The sequence below is a fragment of the Pholcus phalangioides genome, unplaced genomic scaffold (assembly GCF_987345545.1).
Source record: "Pholcus phalangioides strain wild (caught in Gottingen) unplaced genomic scaffold, Ppha-v1.0 ptg000015l_1, whole genome shotgun sequence".
Lineage (NCBI taxonomy): Eukaryota > Metazoa > Arthropoda > Arachnida > Araneae > Pholcidae > Pholcus > Pholcus phalangioides.
Window position 1 is genome coordinate 16209615 of NW_028301608.1, and position 21645 is coordinate 16231259.

The 21645-nt window shown below is 38.4% G+C and overlaps 1 protein-coding gene across 2 annotated transcripts in view; it reads left to right on the top strand.

Moving 5' to 3' along the window:
- LOC149075548 (potassium voltage-gated channel protein Shal-like) overlaps positions 1-21645 on the top strand; it is a 149975-nt gene that overhangs the window by 115808 nt on the left and 12522 nt on the right. Inside the window, exons 3-5 of one of the 2 annotated variants that reach the window (XM_089243017.1) lie at positions 933-1130; positions 10970-11221; positions 20749-20812. In XM_089243017.1, coding sequence (XP_089099143.1) covers positions 933-1130; positions 10970-11221; positions 20749-20812 — 514 coding nt within the window. The remainder of the gene's footprint in view (positions 1-932; positions 1131-10969; positions 11222-20748; positions 20813-21645) is intronic. The other variant, XM_089243016.1, reaches the window with a different exon arrangement.

Below are 21645 nucleotides of genomic sequence, written 5' to 3' on the forward strand. Positions count from 1 at the left end.
GTACTTTTTGATTATTATTTTATAAAGTATATACTTTTTACATTTTGTATTACTGAACAAAGATAATATACATACAGACGAACATACACATATGCTGTATATTTAAATACAAACATATGATACCATGCTCTTGACATACAAAGAACTCACGTACAGTTGATCAACAGAAAATGCTTGCATAATTGTATTTTTAATGATTTCAGAATGAATTGTTGTTATCTGATGTATTGCTGCTGTAATATAGATTTTAGACTGGTTTTTATTGAAACTATAAAAATATTGTGATGGATCTCATATTAGTACAGGATGGTTATAAATAAACTGACACTATACTCAGATGCATGTAGTACTTATACTGATGGAGGTATTTCGATACAACTTGGTATATACCATATATGGACCATGAGAGGAATTCAATAAAAACGAATAGTTTAATTTTTGACCACCAGGTGAAAGAGTAGCGCTGTTTTCATCGCAGTTATCTTTTTTCCCATTGTCTTTTTCCAACAGGTGCTACACAGGTCGAAGTAGTGTCAGTGTTGGCTTTTACGTTATTTGGGCCATGGGAAAAAGTTAACTGCGATAAAAAAAAACAGTGCCACTTTTTCACCTGATGGTCAAAAATTGAACTTTTTTTATTGAATCTTTCTGTTCCCCCCATGCTTTATATATCCTATATATCAAGTTTCATCAAAATACCTCCATCAGAATAGGCGCTACGTGAGTCTGAGTAGTGTCCGTTTATTTATTACGCTGTTGTATTTATAAAATTGATTGCATGATATAGATTCATTGTTGAATTAGAGGAGTTTCAATTTTAATGTGTAAAATGCAGGACAAAAGTAGTGCAAACTTTGTGTTTTTTGCTCTATTTGACTCTTCGTATACATTTTCCTTTGATTGTGATGGCAATATTATTTTTCTATTTGTAGAAAGCACGCATGGCACGCATAAGAATCGCCAAAGTAACGAGCGGTGCCGCTTTCGTGAGCAAGAAGAAAGCGGCCGAAGCTAGGCTATTAGCTGCACAGCAGCAACAGCCTGGAAGCGAAGAAGAGGACCTCCTCGCTTCCGAAGACATTTTCGAACTGCAACACCACCACTTGCTCAGCTGCCTTGAAAAAACTACAGTAAGTGTCCAAATTACATGGATTTTATGCACAGCATATAATCGACATCAACATTGTACCACTTCCCAAGTGGTAGACCAGGGGGGGGGGGTCTTTCGTGCAGGGCCCGCGGGCCACGTGTAGCCCTCGTAGCTTTTTACAGTGACCCGCCGACCAAAAAACCTTGCATAGTTACAGAATTTATGGAAATGTTTAAAAAAACATCGGTGAAAAAATGTGTGAAAGAATTGATGAAATGAGTAATTTCAAAATTACTTTCAGAATCAATGAGAAATTATTTCAGAATCAATGAGAAATTATTTCAGAATCAATGAGAAATTATTTCAGAATCAATGAGAAATTATTTCAGAATCAATGAGAAATTATTTCAGAATCAATGAGAAATTATTTCAGAATCAATGAGAAATTATTTTCTACTTATTGAAAGAAATAATTTCAGAATTGGTCGGTGAGAATTTCGCATGTCATAGAAATTCATTATTAATGAAGGATATTTCCAGAATTAATGAAACATTTCCAGAATTAATGAAAGATATTTCCAGAATTAATGAAATATTTTCAGAACTATTGTGCGAAATATCTTCGGAATTTATGAAAAATAATTCCAGAATTATTGAATGAAAATTTTTCAGAACTAATGAAGAATCATATTTGATGAAAATTCAGAATAAGCGAAAAATTCATAATTAAGATGGGGGGGGGGAAATCCCAGAAAATATGCGAATAAAATTCTGAAATGAAATAGGGACCTTTGTTGACTCGAAACCTGGACCCCGTCGGACCTATATGTTGGAGAGAATGTAGGACAAGACTGTGTGAATTTATGTACCGCAGTAAGACTTGTTGGCCCACTGGCTTCATGGGAATTTTTTATTTGGCCCGTGATGTTTGAAAGGTTGAAGATCCCTGTCGTAGACCAAGGATGATTGTTGTCCCGAAAACATATTCTCTATCGTACGTATACCCGGGGATATGTATTCGGACGAGAATGTGTCAAAGACTAAACTATATGTATTGCACAAATACACAAAAATTCCTTTGCAGTTATGAAAGCAATACAAAAGAATTTATTGATGATCATAGATGTAACGAATACGCGATACAAAATGGAAACACGCCTAATACTCTGCATACAAAATTCTCTTTAAAATTCGGGCATTGAATATTCAGACAAAAATCGTTGTTCAGAAATTGGTACACGTTGCTGAATTAAATTCGAATCACTTTGTAATGAAAAGGTTTGACAATACTTACATATGGTTCAAATTCATTGCAGACACAATAGAAATGAGTGACAATCAATGTACTGAAACATGAGCAACAAAATTGCAACATATCACTGAAAATTTTATCCTTTCAACGGTGATCCCGAGATATCTCGTCAAACTTGATCTGCTTTATTTCCGTCACCCCGAGATATTTCGTCTTCTAAAAACGCAATGAAGCTGTTTTTACACTGAAACATGTTTTCCATCGCCCGACGCCCTCCAACCAATCAACTGCCAGTGGGCGGAGTCAGCTCTTGTTCAAGGTTAGGGTGTGAACATAGTGCTTCCGTATTACAGATTCTACAAACCCGCGTCGTCTCCGATTGGTTGAAAATCCGAATTTCAAGCTAAAAAAAGTTGAAATTCGGGTTTTTAACCAATTGGAGATGACACGGGTTTCCAGAATCTGAAATCCGGACGCACTATCTTCACACCCTTATATGTATAAGAAGCAAGAGCGATGAAAAAAGAGAAATATATATATATACGCTCACAGAGTATAAATATTACAAAAAGATATTTTCCCCTCAAAAAAAAAGAAGTATTTCTCCTCCTAGAAAGCCACACATGTTTTTGTATGATAGTGAGGGAAATAAAAGTGATATCGGTGGAGTAAATTTTCTTGTTGAGGGGGAAAAAGCACTTATATCGGCTCGCAATCGAAAAAAAAATGTTTTTTTTAAAATGCGTGGCAATCTGGGAAGGTTTCGCAATTTCAAATGTAGCAGTTATATATAATGCGGATCATAAAAATTTTAAAAACCGCTTAAAGGGTTAAAGGATCAACAAATCGTCAATATATGCCGAAAACCTTGCATACAATTCGGGTTTACAATTCGGAAATTGCATATTCAGGAAAACATTATTCAAAAATTGATACTTGCTGCAGAATTACATTCAAATCATTTTGCAATGAACGTTTGAAGAAAAAAAAACGTTACTCATGATATAACCACAGTACTTTTCGTATTGTGATTAATAAATATTGCATTTATTGTATTAATAATAATAATAAAGTATTGTGTAATAAATTCACCGAATTTCGTATACAGAGTTTTTGTTGATCTTTAAAATGTTCTGTGAAATGTTCTCATTTTGAACATCTTTTGATATATTAAATTGCATCCATTTCCGTTGTATCAAAGATCAACAAAAACTCTGTATACGAAATTCGGTTTACTATTCAGAGATGACATATTAGATCAGGAAAGGATGTGGGACCAAGTGGTAGCTTTGCAGATCAAACTCATTTCCGACAAGCCTTATCAGAATATCATGTAAGACAGTGCTTCTTAACAGTTTTCTGCTTGCTGCCCATTTCCCCTCTGAACCATATTTTATTTTCGTAGCCTCCAGCCGTCTTATTTAGCCCCCCCCCCCTCTCCATGAGCGATATCATTTCTTCTTATCAGGGAAATTTATAATGGATTTTTTCAAAAATAAATAAGGTCAATCTCTAGAACCCTATGCTAGAGTTTTCTTGCGGATGTTATCTATGTTAGTCCATCTGAATATCATGAGCTTTAGGCAAAGTGATATTCTGGAGTCTTCAGAATTTTCCGAAGACCCATTATCTGGAAGTAACATTTAATGTGTTGTTTCATAAGTTTCATATTCACGCAGTTCAACTCGAAAATCATAGCACAGTATCTTATTACGTAATTCTTCTATGGACAAGAGGCCCCGACAGATCCATTTTAACTGCACCATGGAGCCCGCCGAGCAAAGTGATGTTCTGGGTCCCAATTTGGGTCCCCATTTTCTGAGTGCCCATTAGCTGGAAGCTTCCTAGGGGCTTTCCGGACTGGGAATGCCAGTCTACTGATATACATGCAGCTTGAAAAATCGTAACATCACACCTCATTATAATAAGGGACAACTATCATCAGCCTCCGAGACATACCCCGGGTTATAAAAGATGGCAAAGATGGCCCTGTGTACGCACGCGCCTCGTTTTATGAGGAATTCTACTGGATTCTGAAGTAGTCCCACCTTTTCCTACCGATACTTTTTTTTTAATTTCACAAATACAAACATGTAATACACAAATACAAACATGTAATACACAAATACAAACATGTGTTACATGAATACAAACATGTGTTACACGAATACAAACATGTGTTACACGAATACAAACATGTGTTACACGAATACAAACATGTGTTACACGAATACAAGCTTGCAATACACAAATCTAGACATGTGTTACACAAATACAAACAAATAATATACAAAAAAATAGATGCACACGTATTACAAACAAACACGTTATAGCCTCAAAGGACTGGAAAGTCCTTCCAGCAGGCCTAAAGGAGGGGGGGGGGGGAATAAGCTATAGAAAAAAAATTCTCTTGCAACAGCATTATTATATTTATTAGATATGTTTTCAAATGTATTTTCGCTTATGTATATATCTGAATAATGTTCACAATTAAGTTACTTATCGTGAAGCTCAATATAATATAATTTTATCGTACATCATTTATCTTTTTTATTATTATACTCTTTTGCTCAGTTCAATATTGTTTTTATGTACTCTTTCAATACTTTCATCTAAATAATTTCGTAATCTATGCGTCTGATGTACTCAAAAATCACATTATTTATGTTTTTATTATTACTAAATTGATTTTCAGTGTGAAAAATGTTTAATATCTTAGGGGCAATGAAGGAAAAGCTCTTTTTATATAATGTTTTGTTTGGTTTTACATCACTTTAAAGATTCATTTCTTCACTTCTGAATATTTTTTCAAAGTTTTCTGTGCCCCCTCCCCCAAGTACCTGCCATGGCTCCCCTTCCATTTGTTTTTTACTCGTGGCACCCTGGAACATTCCAGTACCGCAAAGGAATCGTGTGGGCCCCGAGTTAAGAAACACTGGTGTAAGAAGTGTAACGGCCCTGATGCCCTGATGGAGAGCAGCACAATCAAATTTCTGTACTGAAACCGTCTCAATGCTGCAGAAATTGATTGATTCTCCTTTAGGAAAACTCGTGGTATGACTTTGCGGCACTTATAAAAACCATTTCATTATCATATCTACTCGTACTACTATAAGTACAGCGTCATCCACACTGCCAGAGAGAGAGAGAGAGTTTTTGAACTTTCTTTTCTTTACTGTCAAAAAAAGAATTCCCCCAACTTACCAAATCAACTTTATTTCTGACATTAATTTCGTGAAAACTGCTTCCTAGTCCAACAATTTTCGTGAATCTCTCAAAATTCTACTCGCTTAACGTGCATAACGTGTGTACATCCAAAATGAAGGAGATTGTTCGAAAAAAATAGTACTACACGCACAAACGACTACTGCTCCAGACATTGTATGATAAAATAATGATCAATACATACACACACAAGCGAAACTTGTCATCATCAATTTCAAAAAACGCCAGGAAAATACTATTTAACTGTCGTATTTTTTTTTTTTTTACAAAGAAGTAGTTGGCAATTCCAATGGTGGTAGTGCTTATAACGCTAGACCAGGTGGTGCGAGTTCGATACTGACCCAATTTAAACGGTCCCCACCCCCCACTTCCCATTTCAGATGTATCGAAGTGAATAAATCATAAAGTACTAAACGTCTTCGAAGACGCACTTCATACCAAATGACCCAATGTCTAGTTGAAAACGGAATACTTTTTGTCTTCGAAGGCCACATACGAAAATACACGATACATTACAGAGAGAGTTCTATTTTCTGCGAATAAAAAACGCATTAGAAGGAAGAAAAGTGATTTTTTTTTTAGTTTTTTAAGTCGAAAGAACGAACTTTTAGCGTGAGATGAATCATTCTTTGAAGTTTCCTTCAAAAAAAAAAAGGAACTTAGAAATTGGACTTGAAAAACTTAGAAGGAGAGTTATCTTCCGTCTGCAGGAACCCTTCGTGTATCCTTCTCCTTGTGAGTTTCGTGCCTTCAATTTGACCTTCCGGAGGTTTCTCGCAAAACTTAAAAGCATTGATCTATACGTTCATGTTATGTAATATAATAGATTACATGAAAGAGTCTGGACTGGCAGTTCTGGATATTTGTTCCTGCTTTATGTGATTTAGTCATATTTTTTAAACGCAACTAGCAGGTTGAAGATAGTTTTGCCATTGAGCAATATTTGTACGTGAATGATGATTGAAAGAGAGTAAGAGGGGATTGGAAAAATGTGCACTTTCAGCTTTGTAAAGTAGCAGCTTGTGAACTGTGAGCTATGAAAACCCTTTAGGCCAAGGGTCTTCAACCTTTCATACACTGCTGGCCAAAAACAATTTCCAATAAGTCCGAGGCAACATGTCATATTGCGGTATCTAATTTCACATAGACGAGTCTTAACGGGTTGGCAAAGGGTCCCAAGGACTTCGAGTCAAACAGCGGGGGCCATATATTACTAGAGAATTTTTATTTATATATATACAATATGTTACTGCCAAAGTTCGGCCAATCCGCGACGGGGCCAGTCCCTTCACAAAATGGCCAAGAGCTTTCGCTAAAGCCCGAATTTCAGGATTGATTTGGATATTGGCTGGTCATTTCCCGAAGTGGCCGAAGATTCCTGGCAAAAGCTCGATGTGCTGATGTAAGATGGTCCGGTAGCGTAATTACAGTCCCCCCTATACTCCTAGTAACACGAGGCATTAGCGCATCGGTGATTGGTTACTACTACGAGCAAGAAACATAACAAAACGTCACGAGGGGCGGAGTTTTTGGCGAGACTGAATTTCAAAGTTATCTAACGAAAATTGAAAGCATTTTATCAGTAAATGAGAGCTGTTATTATTGTCATCTTGATGCACCTGAACTGCATTTTGAATAAATCAAAAAAAAATGAAAACATTTTTTGTAAATCAATAAATGAGAGCAAAGATATATACGGAAGGATGGGGGAATCTTGGATGGATTTCAGAAGGAATCGAATTCACAACCTTCAGTACGTGTGACCCGTGCTCTAACCATTGCTGCGGATGGCGGATTTAAGCGCAATTAAATATATCCATTGCTAAACATCACCATCAAGGATTTCAATGCATTTCTTAAAAATTGCAGTGAAACATGATGTCGCAAACAACGTTGAGAGGGTGAAAATCGCGGAAAACGAATGTAGGTTTCGACGTCACGCCGGAACGGCAAAAAGAACAATAATAACTACAAAAAGATTTATTTGATTAATTATTACAAGAGTTGTTGGAAGTGGCGGCGGCTGACGTCATTGCACAGTCTACAACTACGTAAAAACAATTCCCGCACGTGCTCGAAGATACCAGGTATACTTTGGATGCCTGCCGCAGTGGCGACAATCCATGCTATGAGATCCTTCGGTATGTCCACAGGCGTCACATAAACGAGTGATTTAAGGTGACGCCATAGGAAAAAGCTACACGGATTGAGGTCTGGCGAACGTGGAGGCCAAGCAACGGGTCTCGCTAGTCCAATCCACCTCCTTGGGCGTAAGGAGGTGGAGATCCCTCGATGTAACATCGAGTTGATTACTCACCTCACGGGAAAAATTTGCAGGGCACCCTCATGTACCCATTGCCATCTGCTCAACCGTAAATCAGATGCATATCAGCGTATTCCTGATTCGTGTAGGCAGCCATCACGATAGCCATTGAAACAGACAACTAACTGCTACCGCAATAGCGCTGATTTACGTCGTCCGCAGCGCGTGATTCTACCCCAGCACATGCAATTCGCGACGTTGTTTAGGTCAGATATGGTGAGTGAACCCACGAACGCATTTAGCGATCAACTGACATCCACCTTTCGTCTCATCTGGACTCGTTTGCCTGCATGCGTTTTTCACCCTCTCAACGTGGTTTGCGACATCAGGTTCCATTGCAATTTTGTTAAAATCGTTTTTATATGACATGATGCCACTCTCCACACGTTAAATTTGCCACCGCCCCTCTGAACTTGCCTCCGTGTGCCCGCTAAGCCCCTCCCCCCGTAAATACGTGTTTCTGCCTAGGGGCCCTTCTTCAGGATGTGAGGGCCATGGTTCTTCCTTCCCCTACCCCTCCTCCGATTTTATATTTTGTGCTTATCAAATCAGAGTCGAAAAATTAAACAAAAGTAATTTATGATATCATAAAGCCAGAACGGGACAATTTTTGGTGCGACGCAGCTAGAACGACCCAAAACACCACTACTGACACGATTCTCGAAATAGAACTCAACACATTTTGATAATTTATTTCTGAGTTTTACACATGTCGAATTTACTTATAACGTCTGAACATTGTCCGTCTATCTCAAAATTTAGTACTATGTCGGTAAACAATGATGAACTCCTCCACTTGGACTGTTTTTGGATTTTTCTTGCTCCGCAATGTTCCGAGGTCGTCTAAGACCGAAACAACTCCTTGCTGAAGTACTTGCCTTGATATTTGATCAGCCGACCCATGGCGAGACCTCTCCGGATGGCGATCTTCATCTTGCCAGAGTGAATCATCTTGTCCACCCGCGCTCGACCGTACTTGTCGTGGAGCCACTTTCGTATTTCTCGCTTCGTACATCCGCGCCTCCTGTTCAGTGCCATCAGTGCCATCGTGATGAGCTGTTCGATCATGTGACACTTCGAAATGTTAGGGTTGTCCATGGGATCCATTTCGATGGGTTTCCTCAGATCCGCTCACTTGGCGCGACTGCTGCACTTCTGTTACGTTCTTCTTTCGAACCACATGTGTGTGCGAGCACATTAGAGCCTTGGAATCGGCTGCCTGACAAAATTTCCCGGTATTGACGTTGAACGCAAGCGCGGATCCATGACGATGTGGTGGGAGAGGCAAATTGTGTTAGTTTGATAATCGGTAACCATGGAAAACAAACGCCGAGAGACAAGTTTGCACTGGGGGGAAGCGCACGTCGGGACCCCCGAGAACGAGAACGCAGATATCTGAGCGAAGCAGGCACCTAAGTTGTCGCTAGACTTGATGGATGTCAGGTTCCCAGTATCCTATAGCGGCTTGGAGACCGAGCTCATGAAGTGGGCACTGAGGGAGTGGCAGAGCAGATGGGATCGTTCAGAAAAGGAGCGAACCACATACGCCTTCATTCCCAAGGTTAACACTAAGAGGGCACGGATCCTAAACCACTAGCCGGTGAAAGTATTAACGGGACACGGCCGTTTTTCGGCAAGGAGAGTGGAATAGGGGGACGTGTTGCACGAAAGATGCCGGTGCTCGGATGAAAATTGGGGAATTCGTCTCACTACTTGTTCCGATGCCCGTACACCCAAAGTCTGACGCTGGATATCCGTGATAAAACTCGAATTGTCTGGGACTTTGAACGTCAGCTGCATCCTGCTATCCTAAGGAAGGTTGACAGGTTTGCGGTTGCACACGGAGACGGTCTTGCGAGACCGCACCCGGAATAGTGGGGGTAACATCCCCGGCTGTTTTTTTCAGTAGTGTCCGCTAGTCAAGAGCACAGATGGCTCAAGTAGAAGACTTGGGTCGTGTCCATCCTGCTTCTCGAGCGAGAGCTCACCCTTGAGTCCGCATCCTTGGAGGCTCCTTGAGAGAGGAGCTGAAGCGGATGTCAAGGCATGGAAGGGAGAACGGTGGGAGACAGTGACTATATGCAGGGCGTTTCAAAACAAGTCATCCGATTAAAAAAATCATAACTATTCAGCTTTTAATCCGTTTTTATCGAATAATGTATAGATAAAAGAGGGAAATCTCGAGTTTCAGCAGTTGCCGACAGGTAGCGCTAACACTTTTTCTTCGACCGCCACTTCAGTATTTGTCAGGATGGCAACTGCACAACAGAAATCGTTTTGTGTTCTAAGCTTCGCGAAGTGGGAGTCCGTTACAACTGTTTATAGTTGACAATACCCTGATGCGGAACTTCCTACCACTCAGAGCATTAGGCGATGGTATAAACAATTCTGAGACACAAAGACTGGATAGCGTTCATCTGAGATTTTAAAAAAAACTCATAATGTAGAAGAATTTCACCAAAAATAGCGCAGTAAAAATGGATACAAGTGAAGAGCAGTTATAACGATCTCCTATGCAGTTCAGCAGTGAGTGCAAGGGCTTTGAAACATTAGTCAGCAATATAGAAAATCTGTCAAATCTTGTCTTACTGGGTCAAATTTTTATTTTTTATTAAATCTTTATTTAACGTATAGAACAGTCAGTCAAGGAGAATTCTTGTTGATATTATCCAAGCCAAATGCGCGCAGAGTAGTCAAATAGTAGAAAATATTCACCTACAACCTCAAGGCATTGATTGCATATACAGTCGAATCCCGTTCTAACGAATACCGTTATAGCGAAAATCTCGCTTTACCGAGCACTTTTCTAATCCATCGGATAAGTTTACATAGGAGCAATGGAAAAAACTTGGAATTCCTTCACAACGAAATTTCGTAGAAGCGAAGTGATTTCTCCGGTCTCTTGGAGTTCGTTATAACGGGATTCGACTGTAGTATGATTTTGATCTATAAGCATGTTAACGCACAAACACTTGCAGTTGCCTCCACAAACACCGCCTACCTGTTATACTTTTTTTTTCTGTGATTACGGTGCCGCTGTGAAGTACTATCTGATGTATGTTGATGTTTGATTTTGCAGGACCGCCAGTTCGTTGAGCTGGAAGTCCCATACAACGGACAACCCAACCGCCCTTCCTCAACTCCCCCGCTGTCCCCAACGCCGTCCCTCTCGTCCAGGGAGAGGAGATCCTCTGATGGCGGTGGTGGCGCCGAACAACGACATCGACGTCACGCCTCCGGGAGTCGATCCCACCACAGATTGCTCCTATTCCGGGCCTGCAGCCGTTGCTGTTGCTGCGGGTGTCGCAGGTGCCGGCGGAAAAAATACCAGGTGATTTCATTTTTTTCCTTTTTACACATTTCACATACACATTTAGAATTTTTATTAAAACATCACATATAAATAGAATAAGCTCTCTTCTTCATGACAGATGGTGGGCGAAATAATACGAACACCCGTATGTGAATGAGCTGTAATTAAACCTTGCAGATTAAAGCTATACTTCACCGAGTACAGAACTCTGCCACCAAGTAGCTTTGAATGCAAAAATGTCGATCTACCAGCAGTGGATGTGCCGATAAGTGACAGCAATCGATATAGCCTGGAACGTGTACGCAGGTCGTCTCAAGAGCATCTTGGGCCCCCGGGCCAAGTGGTTTTTCTGAGGCTTTACCTAGTAAATTGTAGGAAATTTCAACCGCGTCTAACTTTTGTGAGAGCGCCCTCTTCTCTTAAGCCCCCCCCCCCCGCCCTCCGAGCCGTGCTCGAGTGGGCCCATGCGTTAAGACGACAGACATCCTCAACCTGTTGCTTGTGTGCTCCCTGAAGCACTCATAATGTTCGATACTTGTTTTTGATTTCGTGCTCGCGAGCACTTGATCAACGTACCGATTAAACACTTTTTACAAATTGCATCCTATAATTAAAATTATCCTGATTTCATGCATTCAGTATGTCAAACTTGCCAAAAAAAGGTGCTCTTCTTTTGATGATGGGTACAGGCAGCGCTCGTGACTGGAAAAAGGTTGAAAGCCTCTGACGTATAGTTAAAAAAAAAGTGTGCTGGTTGCCCGTGGAAATTCCGCTACCTATAAAACGACAATCAATGATCTATGGTGTCTGACCTCTCTAGACACAGCGGCAGTGAGAATCATCTGCTCTGATGAATCTTCTCTCTCAATATACCACTCATCTCTCAAGAACAACTGAACAGATTTATATATGGATACAGTGACGGCCAATTTCCTTGCTGTGACCTTTTGAATTTGCAATTGTATTCAGATACCACAAGCACGGGCATTTACCGTTGACTGTTTAGCTCCTACCATCAAATCATCAAGTATTAAGGATTGTGGGGGCACGTATAAGATTTCTTGGATCTTTACCTGGAACCACTTGCAGTCTTGCATGGCAAGATCCAGGCAGAGCAATGCATCAGCATTCCAAGGAAAAATCTGCACTCAATGTTTCAGACCATGTTTTCGGGAGAGCATATTGTCGTCCACGACAAAGCCCGATTCACACATGCAGAGTTCACATGTGCACGATGGAAAAGTGGAAAATCTCATATGGTGCCCTATCTCCTGATCCTGAACCTTTGTCGAGTATTTGGAAACCAAAGTGCGTGCAAGTGGTTTCCATCCAAGTGAATTATCTGCTGATCTAGATACTACTGCACGCGCGCGCGATAAATGACTGCATATCCCCTTAAACATTATGCCTAGATTGAATCCTACATTTGATACAAGGAGACGGTTCAACTCACACCCAACAATTTGAGATTCTATGTCATGTCACAGGTATTCATATTATTTTGCCTACCCTCTGTATTTTAGATTGATTAATCATAATTACATACATTTAAATTGCACAGTAAATATTTGGTTTGCAATCAAAATGGTAAGTGCCAACAGCAAGAATTATCACAACCTTACGCGCGCGCGATAAAGCTTAAGTTCACGATATGAGCATCACGATATTACATCACTGCATGAATGCTACTTAATAATAAAAAAATGTCACCCCACATCACTGACTATGAATAGATTCTGTACTGTCACCAAGTGTTTAAGCATCCAACTTTATTATCATTCATTGTCCACTCATAAGATTCTACAGTTGTTTCATAATTGTACGACTTTTCAAGTTACGTTCATATATCTGAATACAGGGCTTCTATAACTAAAGTCCCCGTGTTCCTATAGCCTTACTATCCCTCAGAAAGTATCAAAACTTTGGAAAGTGCCGTATGAGGTTTGACAAAGAAATCGAGCGGGAAGGGGAGAGATCCCTACCAAAGGACATGCTACTGTTAAATTCGGAAACAGACACATTATACTGAGAAATCGAATTTTCTGGATGTTATGAAGAAACTAATATTTGGAAAGAAAAGTGATTTGTCTCCTCTGGGAATCGAACCCGGATTCCCTTGCATACCGGGTAAGTGCGCTAACCAATATACCAGAGACACACATTTCAATCCCTTATAACACGCATTAGTAGCGTGAAGCACTGAGTGGAGACAGCAGCCTCCCTTAACAACAGCAAGGGGGTATGTAAGGGGACCCGGGTTCGATTCCCGGAGGAGGAAAAATCACTTTTCCTTCCAAAAATATTAGTTTCGGGATTAACATCCAGAAAATTCAATTTCTCAGTATATTTCGGGCCGAAAAATACCATATCTTAAGACATTATACCACTTCGACTACTAAAACCAAACCCAACCTCAACGTACTAGTAAAAAATTATTTCCTGTCGTAAGCACAGCTAGTACTTTATAGCCCCCCCCCCCCCTCCGCAGTACCGGAGGCCCCTGGTTTCTAGATTTTGCGTTTTATGGATAGCATATAAGTTCTGCTAAATAAGAAGTCAAATACACAGGGGCCTTCCTGTAATCGTAAGAGGCCATTATAGCAATGAAGTTTTTTCCCCGATGTCGAGTCCATCCCGACGTAAGACCGCAAAAGGGTTAGCATCATGTTGATCGATTACTATGAAAGAGATACGCTGATCAGATACGTTAGTCAATCGCGATAGACATTCTAGCCAATAAAAGCAATATGAATCGTTGATAACTGAGTGATCTTTAAGAGAAAGACCTTTAAACAATTTTGTATAATATTTTGTCAATGAATTTCGAGATAAATCGTATCAATTTGAAACGTTTCGCTATGACGCTTTAGTAGACGGAAATGTCACGTAATAGCAAAAATTCGCATGTCAGCAGCTTTTACCCAAAGGAAATGCTCTCTAGTGGTAAATTGTGCACAAATACCTCCCCCCCCCCCCCCCCATTCTGAATTTCATCCCCATTTCTTCTTTAAAGCGTTCTCGAGGTTTCGTAGCTTTCTGGTGATTAGTTACATCTGTATACCATTCAAAATTGGGAAGGGAGATTCAGTTATAGACGCTTTGTAATTCCTCCGATTTCCCATTAAAATAATGATATTCCCAAAATGTGCAAAAATCCTGTATACAAGAAGTTAATTTCCATATGTACAGGTTCTGAAAGAGATTGCTCTTGTCGTGTCAAGCAGAGTATTTAATAATTCTGTTCCTAGAGTTCATAAAATGGCCCATTTGGTCGTAATTAGAACACGTAAAGTCAGGTTCAAAATGAGTTAGCTTCTACAGCGACTTCCCCTTAAAATTGTTTGTTTGCACTGAATTTTGGTTAAACTACGTGCGTTGTTCGTAATTAATGGCAGTAAGTGACGTAATTCCACGTCATTCCGTCATTCCACAAGAAGCAGAATACCTATGAACAAAATGAATTCCTAAGCGTCTATAGCCACTAGAGTCTTGCTCTTAATGGTCCTACAACAGTATTCGTGATTTTCTTAGCCATATTTTAATATTTTGCACGTTACCAAGGTTGCCAAAAAAATATTTTTAGAGAATAAATTTCAATACACCTGATTAAACCTAAAAAATTAGTCCACAATGCTTCTTTGTAAATAGAGATTGGGTGTCCCTCGGTTCCTCCAGGGCCGTCTTAAGAGCAGCATGGGCCCCCGGGCCAAGTGATTTTTCTGAGTCCCTACTTGATAAATTGTCGAAAAATTAACTACCTCTCATTTTGCTGAGGCTCCTCTTCTCTTGAGGACCCCGGGCCGTGGCCGGGTGGTCCCCTGCGTTAAGACGGCATTGGGTTCCTCTTACTTTCACAATGCTTCGAGTACCGACACCGGAACACAAGAAATGCCCCGTATAAGTGGATCTTTGCTAATATATATAGCATGAAGAGAATACCTACGCTTTCCCAATAAACAAGCAGTTAGGAGCTATTGGCAAATAAGAAGCAGGTCAATATCAGTAAAGTTGGTTGAATACTAAAACGCCCGAGTGGCGTGGTGGTTAAATGCTCGTCTACCACCGTGAAGGTTGCCGTCCGGTCCCGTATTCGAACCGGAGGAGGAATATGAGAAGATAGTTACCCTAACGAGCTTGTAGTGACCACCGATAGATGGCTCCTTCATTTCCAACCCAACTCATGGCAGTAAATTGCAGTATAGCGATATGGTCGGAGTTGGTGTATGGTGAAGCAGTTGGTTAAATAAGAGTTATTTTTCTTTTTTTTTTTTTTGTTCATAAACATCGGCAAAAATTTTTATCTACCATCTTTTCCAGCATCCAGAAGGTTCAGCTGAAGACATTTAAAGACAGCGATGGATATCGAAGATCGATATTTGTGGTTTTATACGTACGGAGGAATAGAAACTCGACTCCGATCCACAAATAAAGATCTTCTTTTGCCACAGCGCAGTAATTATTCGCACAGAGCTTCATGAAAGTGGTTGGGTGGTCAAGTATGAGAAGCGATCAGTCATTTGCTTACCACATACATGTCATTGCAGAAGAAAGTGTTGAGCACGTCTGCGTGTCCACGGGACTGCCCATTGATTGAGGTTTTTCAGCTCTTCTTGGATAAATTAACGTTTGGCAGTTGATGCTTGATTTCGGAAAAACAATATAGATCTAACTATCATCAATCAAACATACGTTAAATAGAACCATTCGTAGGATGTAGCATCTGTATTTGGAAAGATATATTATGGTAGATTTTCCGCATGTAATAGAGACTGCGAAAGTCTGTAGTGATAACATCCATGGTGTTAATGTACGAGTGGTCAGCTCGAACTCCAAACCTGAATCCCATCGAGCATGTCCGTAGAAGGTCAATTTGTCGCACTCAACTTGTTGCGCCTCAATTTTTCGTGGTACAAATTCGTCACAGTGCCAATTCATCGTGATACAAATTTGTCGCAGTGCCAATTCGTCGCGGTCAATTCGCTCGTAAGCTGCTCGTCTACCACCACGAAGGTTTCCGTCACGGTCGCAGGTTCAAACACAGGGGAGAATGTAGGTAAGATATTTTCCTAACGAGCTTGAGGTGACCACCTATAGATGGTACTTTCGTTTCCAACCCAACTCATTAATGGCAGTAAATTGCAATATTGCGATATGGTCAGAGTTGGTATTTGGTGAAGTAGTATTTAACTTTAAAAAATTAATATCTTACTAGCAACCGAGGAGAATTCTCCTCCGTTTCTCCCAACACCAAAGCAGACCCTATTTCCAGGGTGGCGTTTGTATTTTTTTTAGATCTCTAGATTCTCGGCAACGAAAGTTTTAAAATGAAAAGACTAGAAAGCTCAAACCATATCCAATCGCACCAAAGTTATTTTTTCTCATTTTCAATATCATCAGCATTAAAAGCGGTTTTTCTCTCACAGCGAAATAAAATTTGGCAATTAACATGAATTAGGTCGCTATGGGGCGGGATAAACATGAAAAATTCATTAACGCACATGAAAACCAAAAACAGAAATAAATTACATTTATTTTTTCAAAGAGGAAAGAAAATCCATTAAAATGAAATAATGATTATCCTGTTCAAACTTGTTGAAGAGAAGGATGACGGCAGACCTTTTGTTGCACTTTTTGCTCTTCTGCCGCCCTAATGTTGTTCAAAGCACCTCTCACCCAGCCATGCCCTTTTCACGAAGCTGCAAAAGCACTAATTAAATGACTAATGTGGCATTTCCCGGTTATTTAATGCCTTTAATTACCATTTTCCCGAGTTTTCTAGATCGTTAAACTTGGAGTTTGGATATCTAGCTTCCCTATTTTTTGTCTTTTTTTTTTTTAGGAAAGGATACTTTTAGAAATTTTAAAGGACCCGAGTTGCCTTTTTGAAGTAGACCGATCCTCTTTTTCTTTATCCTAAGGGACAAAGAGCAAATTTTTCATAAAAATTGGTTTTTCTTTTATAATTGGTCACTTGAGTCTTGAACTTTACACCATTTTTTCTTTCAAAGTGTCTCTTCAAAGAATGAAAAGATAACATGAGAATAAAACCTTGAAAAGGTGGCAATGTCTTAAGATGGTGACGAAGAGAAGTTATCTTAATTGTAAAGAAAAATTGTTCGAGTGACCCTTTCCTTTTGCGAACACTTGAAATATTGCCTTGATCGTTGGTTACCCCTGGAATTGATTTCACGCTGGAGCAATGCTCGAACTTGTTAAGTGGGACATAGATTCCAATTCACTGCGAAGCGTTAGGTTGATCGATGATGGTAGGATGCCTTTGATCGCTCTCCAAATCTTAAAATGGCGGACAGTAAGATTCGAGGGTTGTATACAGACTGTTGCAGCATAATTGATCGAAAGGAATATAAATTTTACGGTTCATTTTAAAATTCAACAAAAATATGAAAAATGATCATCAAAGAGAACGGAATTTATCTGTGATAAATGGACCCACAAAAAATCATTATTAGGGGAAGTACAAAAATTAAAATTTGTATACGGCCCCAATCTAAAAATGTCAATTAGTGAATTCTGCGCCTTTCTCTTTAAAACTCAAAGAAATTAATCCCTTAAAATTTGGATCAAAATTCGATATTGATGTTAAAACATTGCCATTTTTGACACTTTCAAGGAAAAATTTTAGTCGATTTAGTCTTCGAGGAGCCAAATGAGAAATATCAATAAGTGTATAAAAATTCTGGACTAGCACTTCCATATAGAAAATTAAGACCTTCAAACTTGATACTATACGTGGGTTATGATGACGTGTTGATAATTTACATAAATTGTTGAAAATTTTGAATCTGAATAGTTTTACTTTGTTGAATAGATTCGAATTTTCTTGCATTTAATTCAGAATAATTCCCGGGCAATGTATGAGTTGCTTTTCAGTATTCGGCAAATCCTTGTTCATGAATATCTATCTTATGATTTCGGACAGTAAAGAAATAATCATTAAAATAATTATTCATAATTTATCCTGTTCATTCACCAAAAATTCTGTATTTTGCCATCAATAATGTTTTATTTTAATTTTTTTGCGTTTCCTTTTTCATGTACTGGTTAGTCCCCCAAATACCATTATGTGAGGAAAACTTTAATATTTTGGCGAATTTTGATCCAAATTTTAACGGTGTAAATATCTTTGAGTTTCGTGGGAAAAGATGGAAAATCTACTAATTGACATTTTTTAGACTGGGGAGCGTATACAAATTTTAATTTTTGTATTTCCCCCAATAATGATTTTTGACATATTCACAGACACGTTCTCTTTGATGATCATTTTTCATATTTTTGTTGAATTTTACAATGAACCATATAATTTGTATTCTTTTCGGTCAATTATGGTGGAAATATCCTGTATATATTACGGTAAATGTAATGAAAACTGTTATTATGCATCATTTGGGTAAGTTTGATAAATTTCACTAAATTTGTAACTTTCAATTTTAAAAACAAATTTTAAATCTTGAAATCACGATTTTAATCGTTAAATCGTGAAATTCATTGAATAGGAATTCGTTATATCGGGGCCCGACTATATTTTTACAAGATTCGTTTGGGAATATTTTTTATATATATCCGATTCACACATCAATTACGCTAGAGTATTATGCATACTCCCCAGTAAAAGCGATAAATTTCAAGTATTTATTGAATTTACCAATGACACTTCGGTAGTATGCATAGTCACCGGTAAAAGTTATAAATTTGTCAAACTTACCGAGACGATTGGCGGATTATGCACAATAATCGATTTATCACATTTACTCAACATATACTTATATTTGTCACATTTGAGTTCAGTCAAAAGAAACTCATCTGGATAATTCCAAGTTTATAGATGTATAGTTAGTAATACGTCACTCAAAATTCAAAACATTTGATTTAATTGAAAAATCGCTTTACGTAGAGCCATAAACTTTTAGAACGTTGAACATAAAATATTTTTAAAGGAAATAATGAAATTTTGAGGATCTGATATAGTCAGGGACCCTTCTCGATTCAATTTGAATTGAGAAATCCAAACTCGTCACCAAATAATAGATGAAGAAGAGGTGATACTAAAGTTATCCAATACAGTAACCACCGGCAATAAAATCACATTTAGTAAAATCAGCCGCTTCATCAAATTAATCAAGTTTGCTAAAATTACATCAAATCAAAATCAATCGCATTGCAAAATTACAAAATTTGATTTATTACATCAATGCAACTGGTCCCTGTTCCTTAACTTCTCCATATAGCACCAGAATCTCTTACGGTCGTTCAAAACACGGTGAAAACATTTTATGAACTCTTAAGTTCATAAAATTTTTCAATGATGATTTTGGAAAGAAATATAGTCCACAAGAGTCTTGAAAATTATTTTAATCAATTTTAAGTGGACAATACTTAACTTTCAAAAAAATAATAATATTTGTGTGATAATTTTCTTTACATTTTTTTCAATTATTTCTGATCAAGATAACCTTTAATGATCCAAATAAGTTGCTTGCCGAACTGATCTAAAGATTTCTATTTCTTTGTGAAAAAATTTAACACCTATCTTGTTTATCTTTCGAGATTGCTTAGGAAAGTTCAAGAATTCGACACCAGAGGGCATTTTCGTTGGTTTCATCTTATAGCCCGTAGTCACTTTGCTATACCAATGCGTTGTCCTCATATCTCTATTCTCATTTTTAAATGAGTTGTTGAAAGTTTTAGAAAATTCACCAGGTTCTTTTTTTGTCCGAGATATTTATCTTTTTGCTCCCGGGCATCCCGAAATGATTCTTAGAGGCAGAAAAATGATTCCGAGAGGTTGCGATACAATAAAATTCTATAACTCGAGAACCAATACAGATATAAAAACGGGAAAAAGACTGAAGTATACTTTAGTGGCCAGGCAAAACACGGTAACATGAATCAAAGCGCCCCCTAGCGAGTATTTCCTTAACTTTTTGTTTTATCTTGAGAAATAAACAAGATAGAAGAAAAATTACAGTTGCAAAGTTGTAGACATTCTTGTTATAAATACGTTCAAGCATTTTTTTTATACATATGCTGCAATTATACCTCAATTTATGGATCCCAAAAATTTTTGATGCGTCAAATTACAATGATTCAAGTTCGGTGTTATATCTCTTTTTATGCTGTTTCAATGTAGTGATTATATCTTTTTTTGTAATAAATTTTATGCATATGATGAATTATAAATTGCACTTGATGTGAGCTTTGGTAAGATGCATGATTGATCAAGTTAATAGAAAAGTGTTTCAAATGTGAAAAGCATCATTTTATTTTAAATTGTTTTCTTATTTTTTGCCTCACTGTTTACCTAATTTCTTTTTTTTACACTTATTTTTTTTTACATTACGATTTTTTTTCTCTCTCTTTTCTCTTCCTATCGCTCGCTATGTGCCCTCTGCATCTTCCTCGTGTGCAAAATGTGTAAAAAAACACTTCCTCGTGTGCACGGCCATGTGTTGTACGTGTGATGTGTGTTTTGTGCTCGACCAAAATGTTATTTTTAAAAAAAAATGTGCCTATGTGCTGCTATGCAGAGCGTTGACGTGGAGGCCAACCGATACCATGCGACGTACTGCAAGAACGCCGACCACGTTGAAAGTAAGTGACATAAAAAAAAAACCGTGGAATCAATGTGCCTGTGTTGTGTGCCTCTATTTTAATTGTTTCTTTCATTTCTCACTGTCACAAATGTCTGTATTTGCTTAAGCGCTTCGTGTTTTCGTGTGTATCTGTGTTTATATGTGGTTTATTTTTTTGCTTGCTTACTTGCCTGTTGTTTAGTTTATGTACATGTGTGTTGACGTAAATCTAAAGTGAGATCTTATAAGTGCTCATTTATCTTAAAAACTTACAAAATCAATCAGTCCTGAATATCTTTCGAACGAAAAAAGATCAATATAGCTTTGTGTCGTGAGAAAAATTGTTTTGTTAAACTTTCTGCCATCTTGGATTCGTTTCGAAGCTTTTTTACGAAAATCGGTAGGCAAGTCATATTATTCTATCAAATGAATAGATCTTTTTTTTTTTTAATTTCTTGGAAGGAAATTAAATTGAGAAATTTACTAGAACAAAATATTTTGCTTGAGAAATGCCATCTGGAAATTTCCAAGACTAAAATTCATGGTAGCCAGGATGAGCTGGACAAGGATAGAGTCCACGGAGAATGAAATTTAAATAGTATGGCATCCAGTGTCGTCTTAAAGCATGATGCATGCCCAACCGGCATGGCTAGGGGCCTCAGAAGAATGAGAAGTAGTTGAATTTTTCGAAAATTTGCCACGTATGGCTCAGAAAAATCTTTTTGCTGAGGGCCCATAATGCTCTTGAGAAAGCCCTGCCGACATCCAGTCAGTGCCGTCTTAAGGCATGGGCTCACCCGGGCACGGCCCGGGGGCCTCAAGTAGAAAGGGGCCTCACAAAAATGAGATATG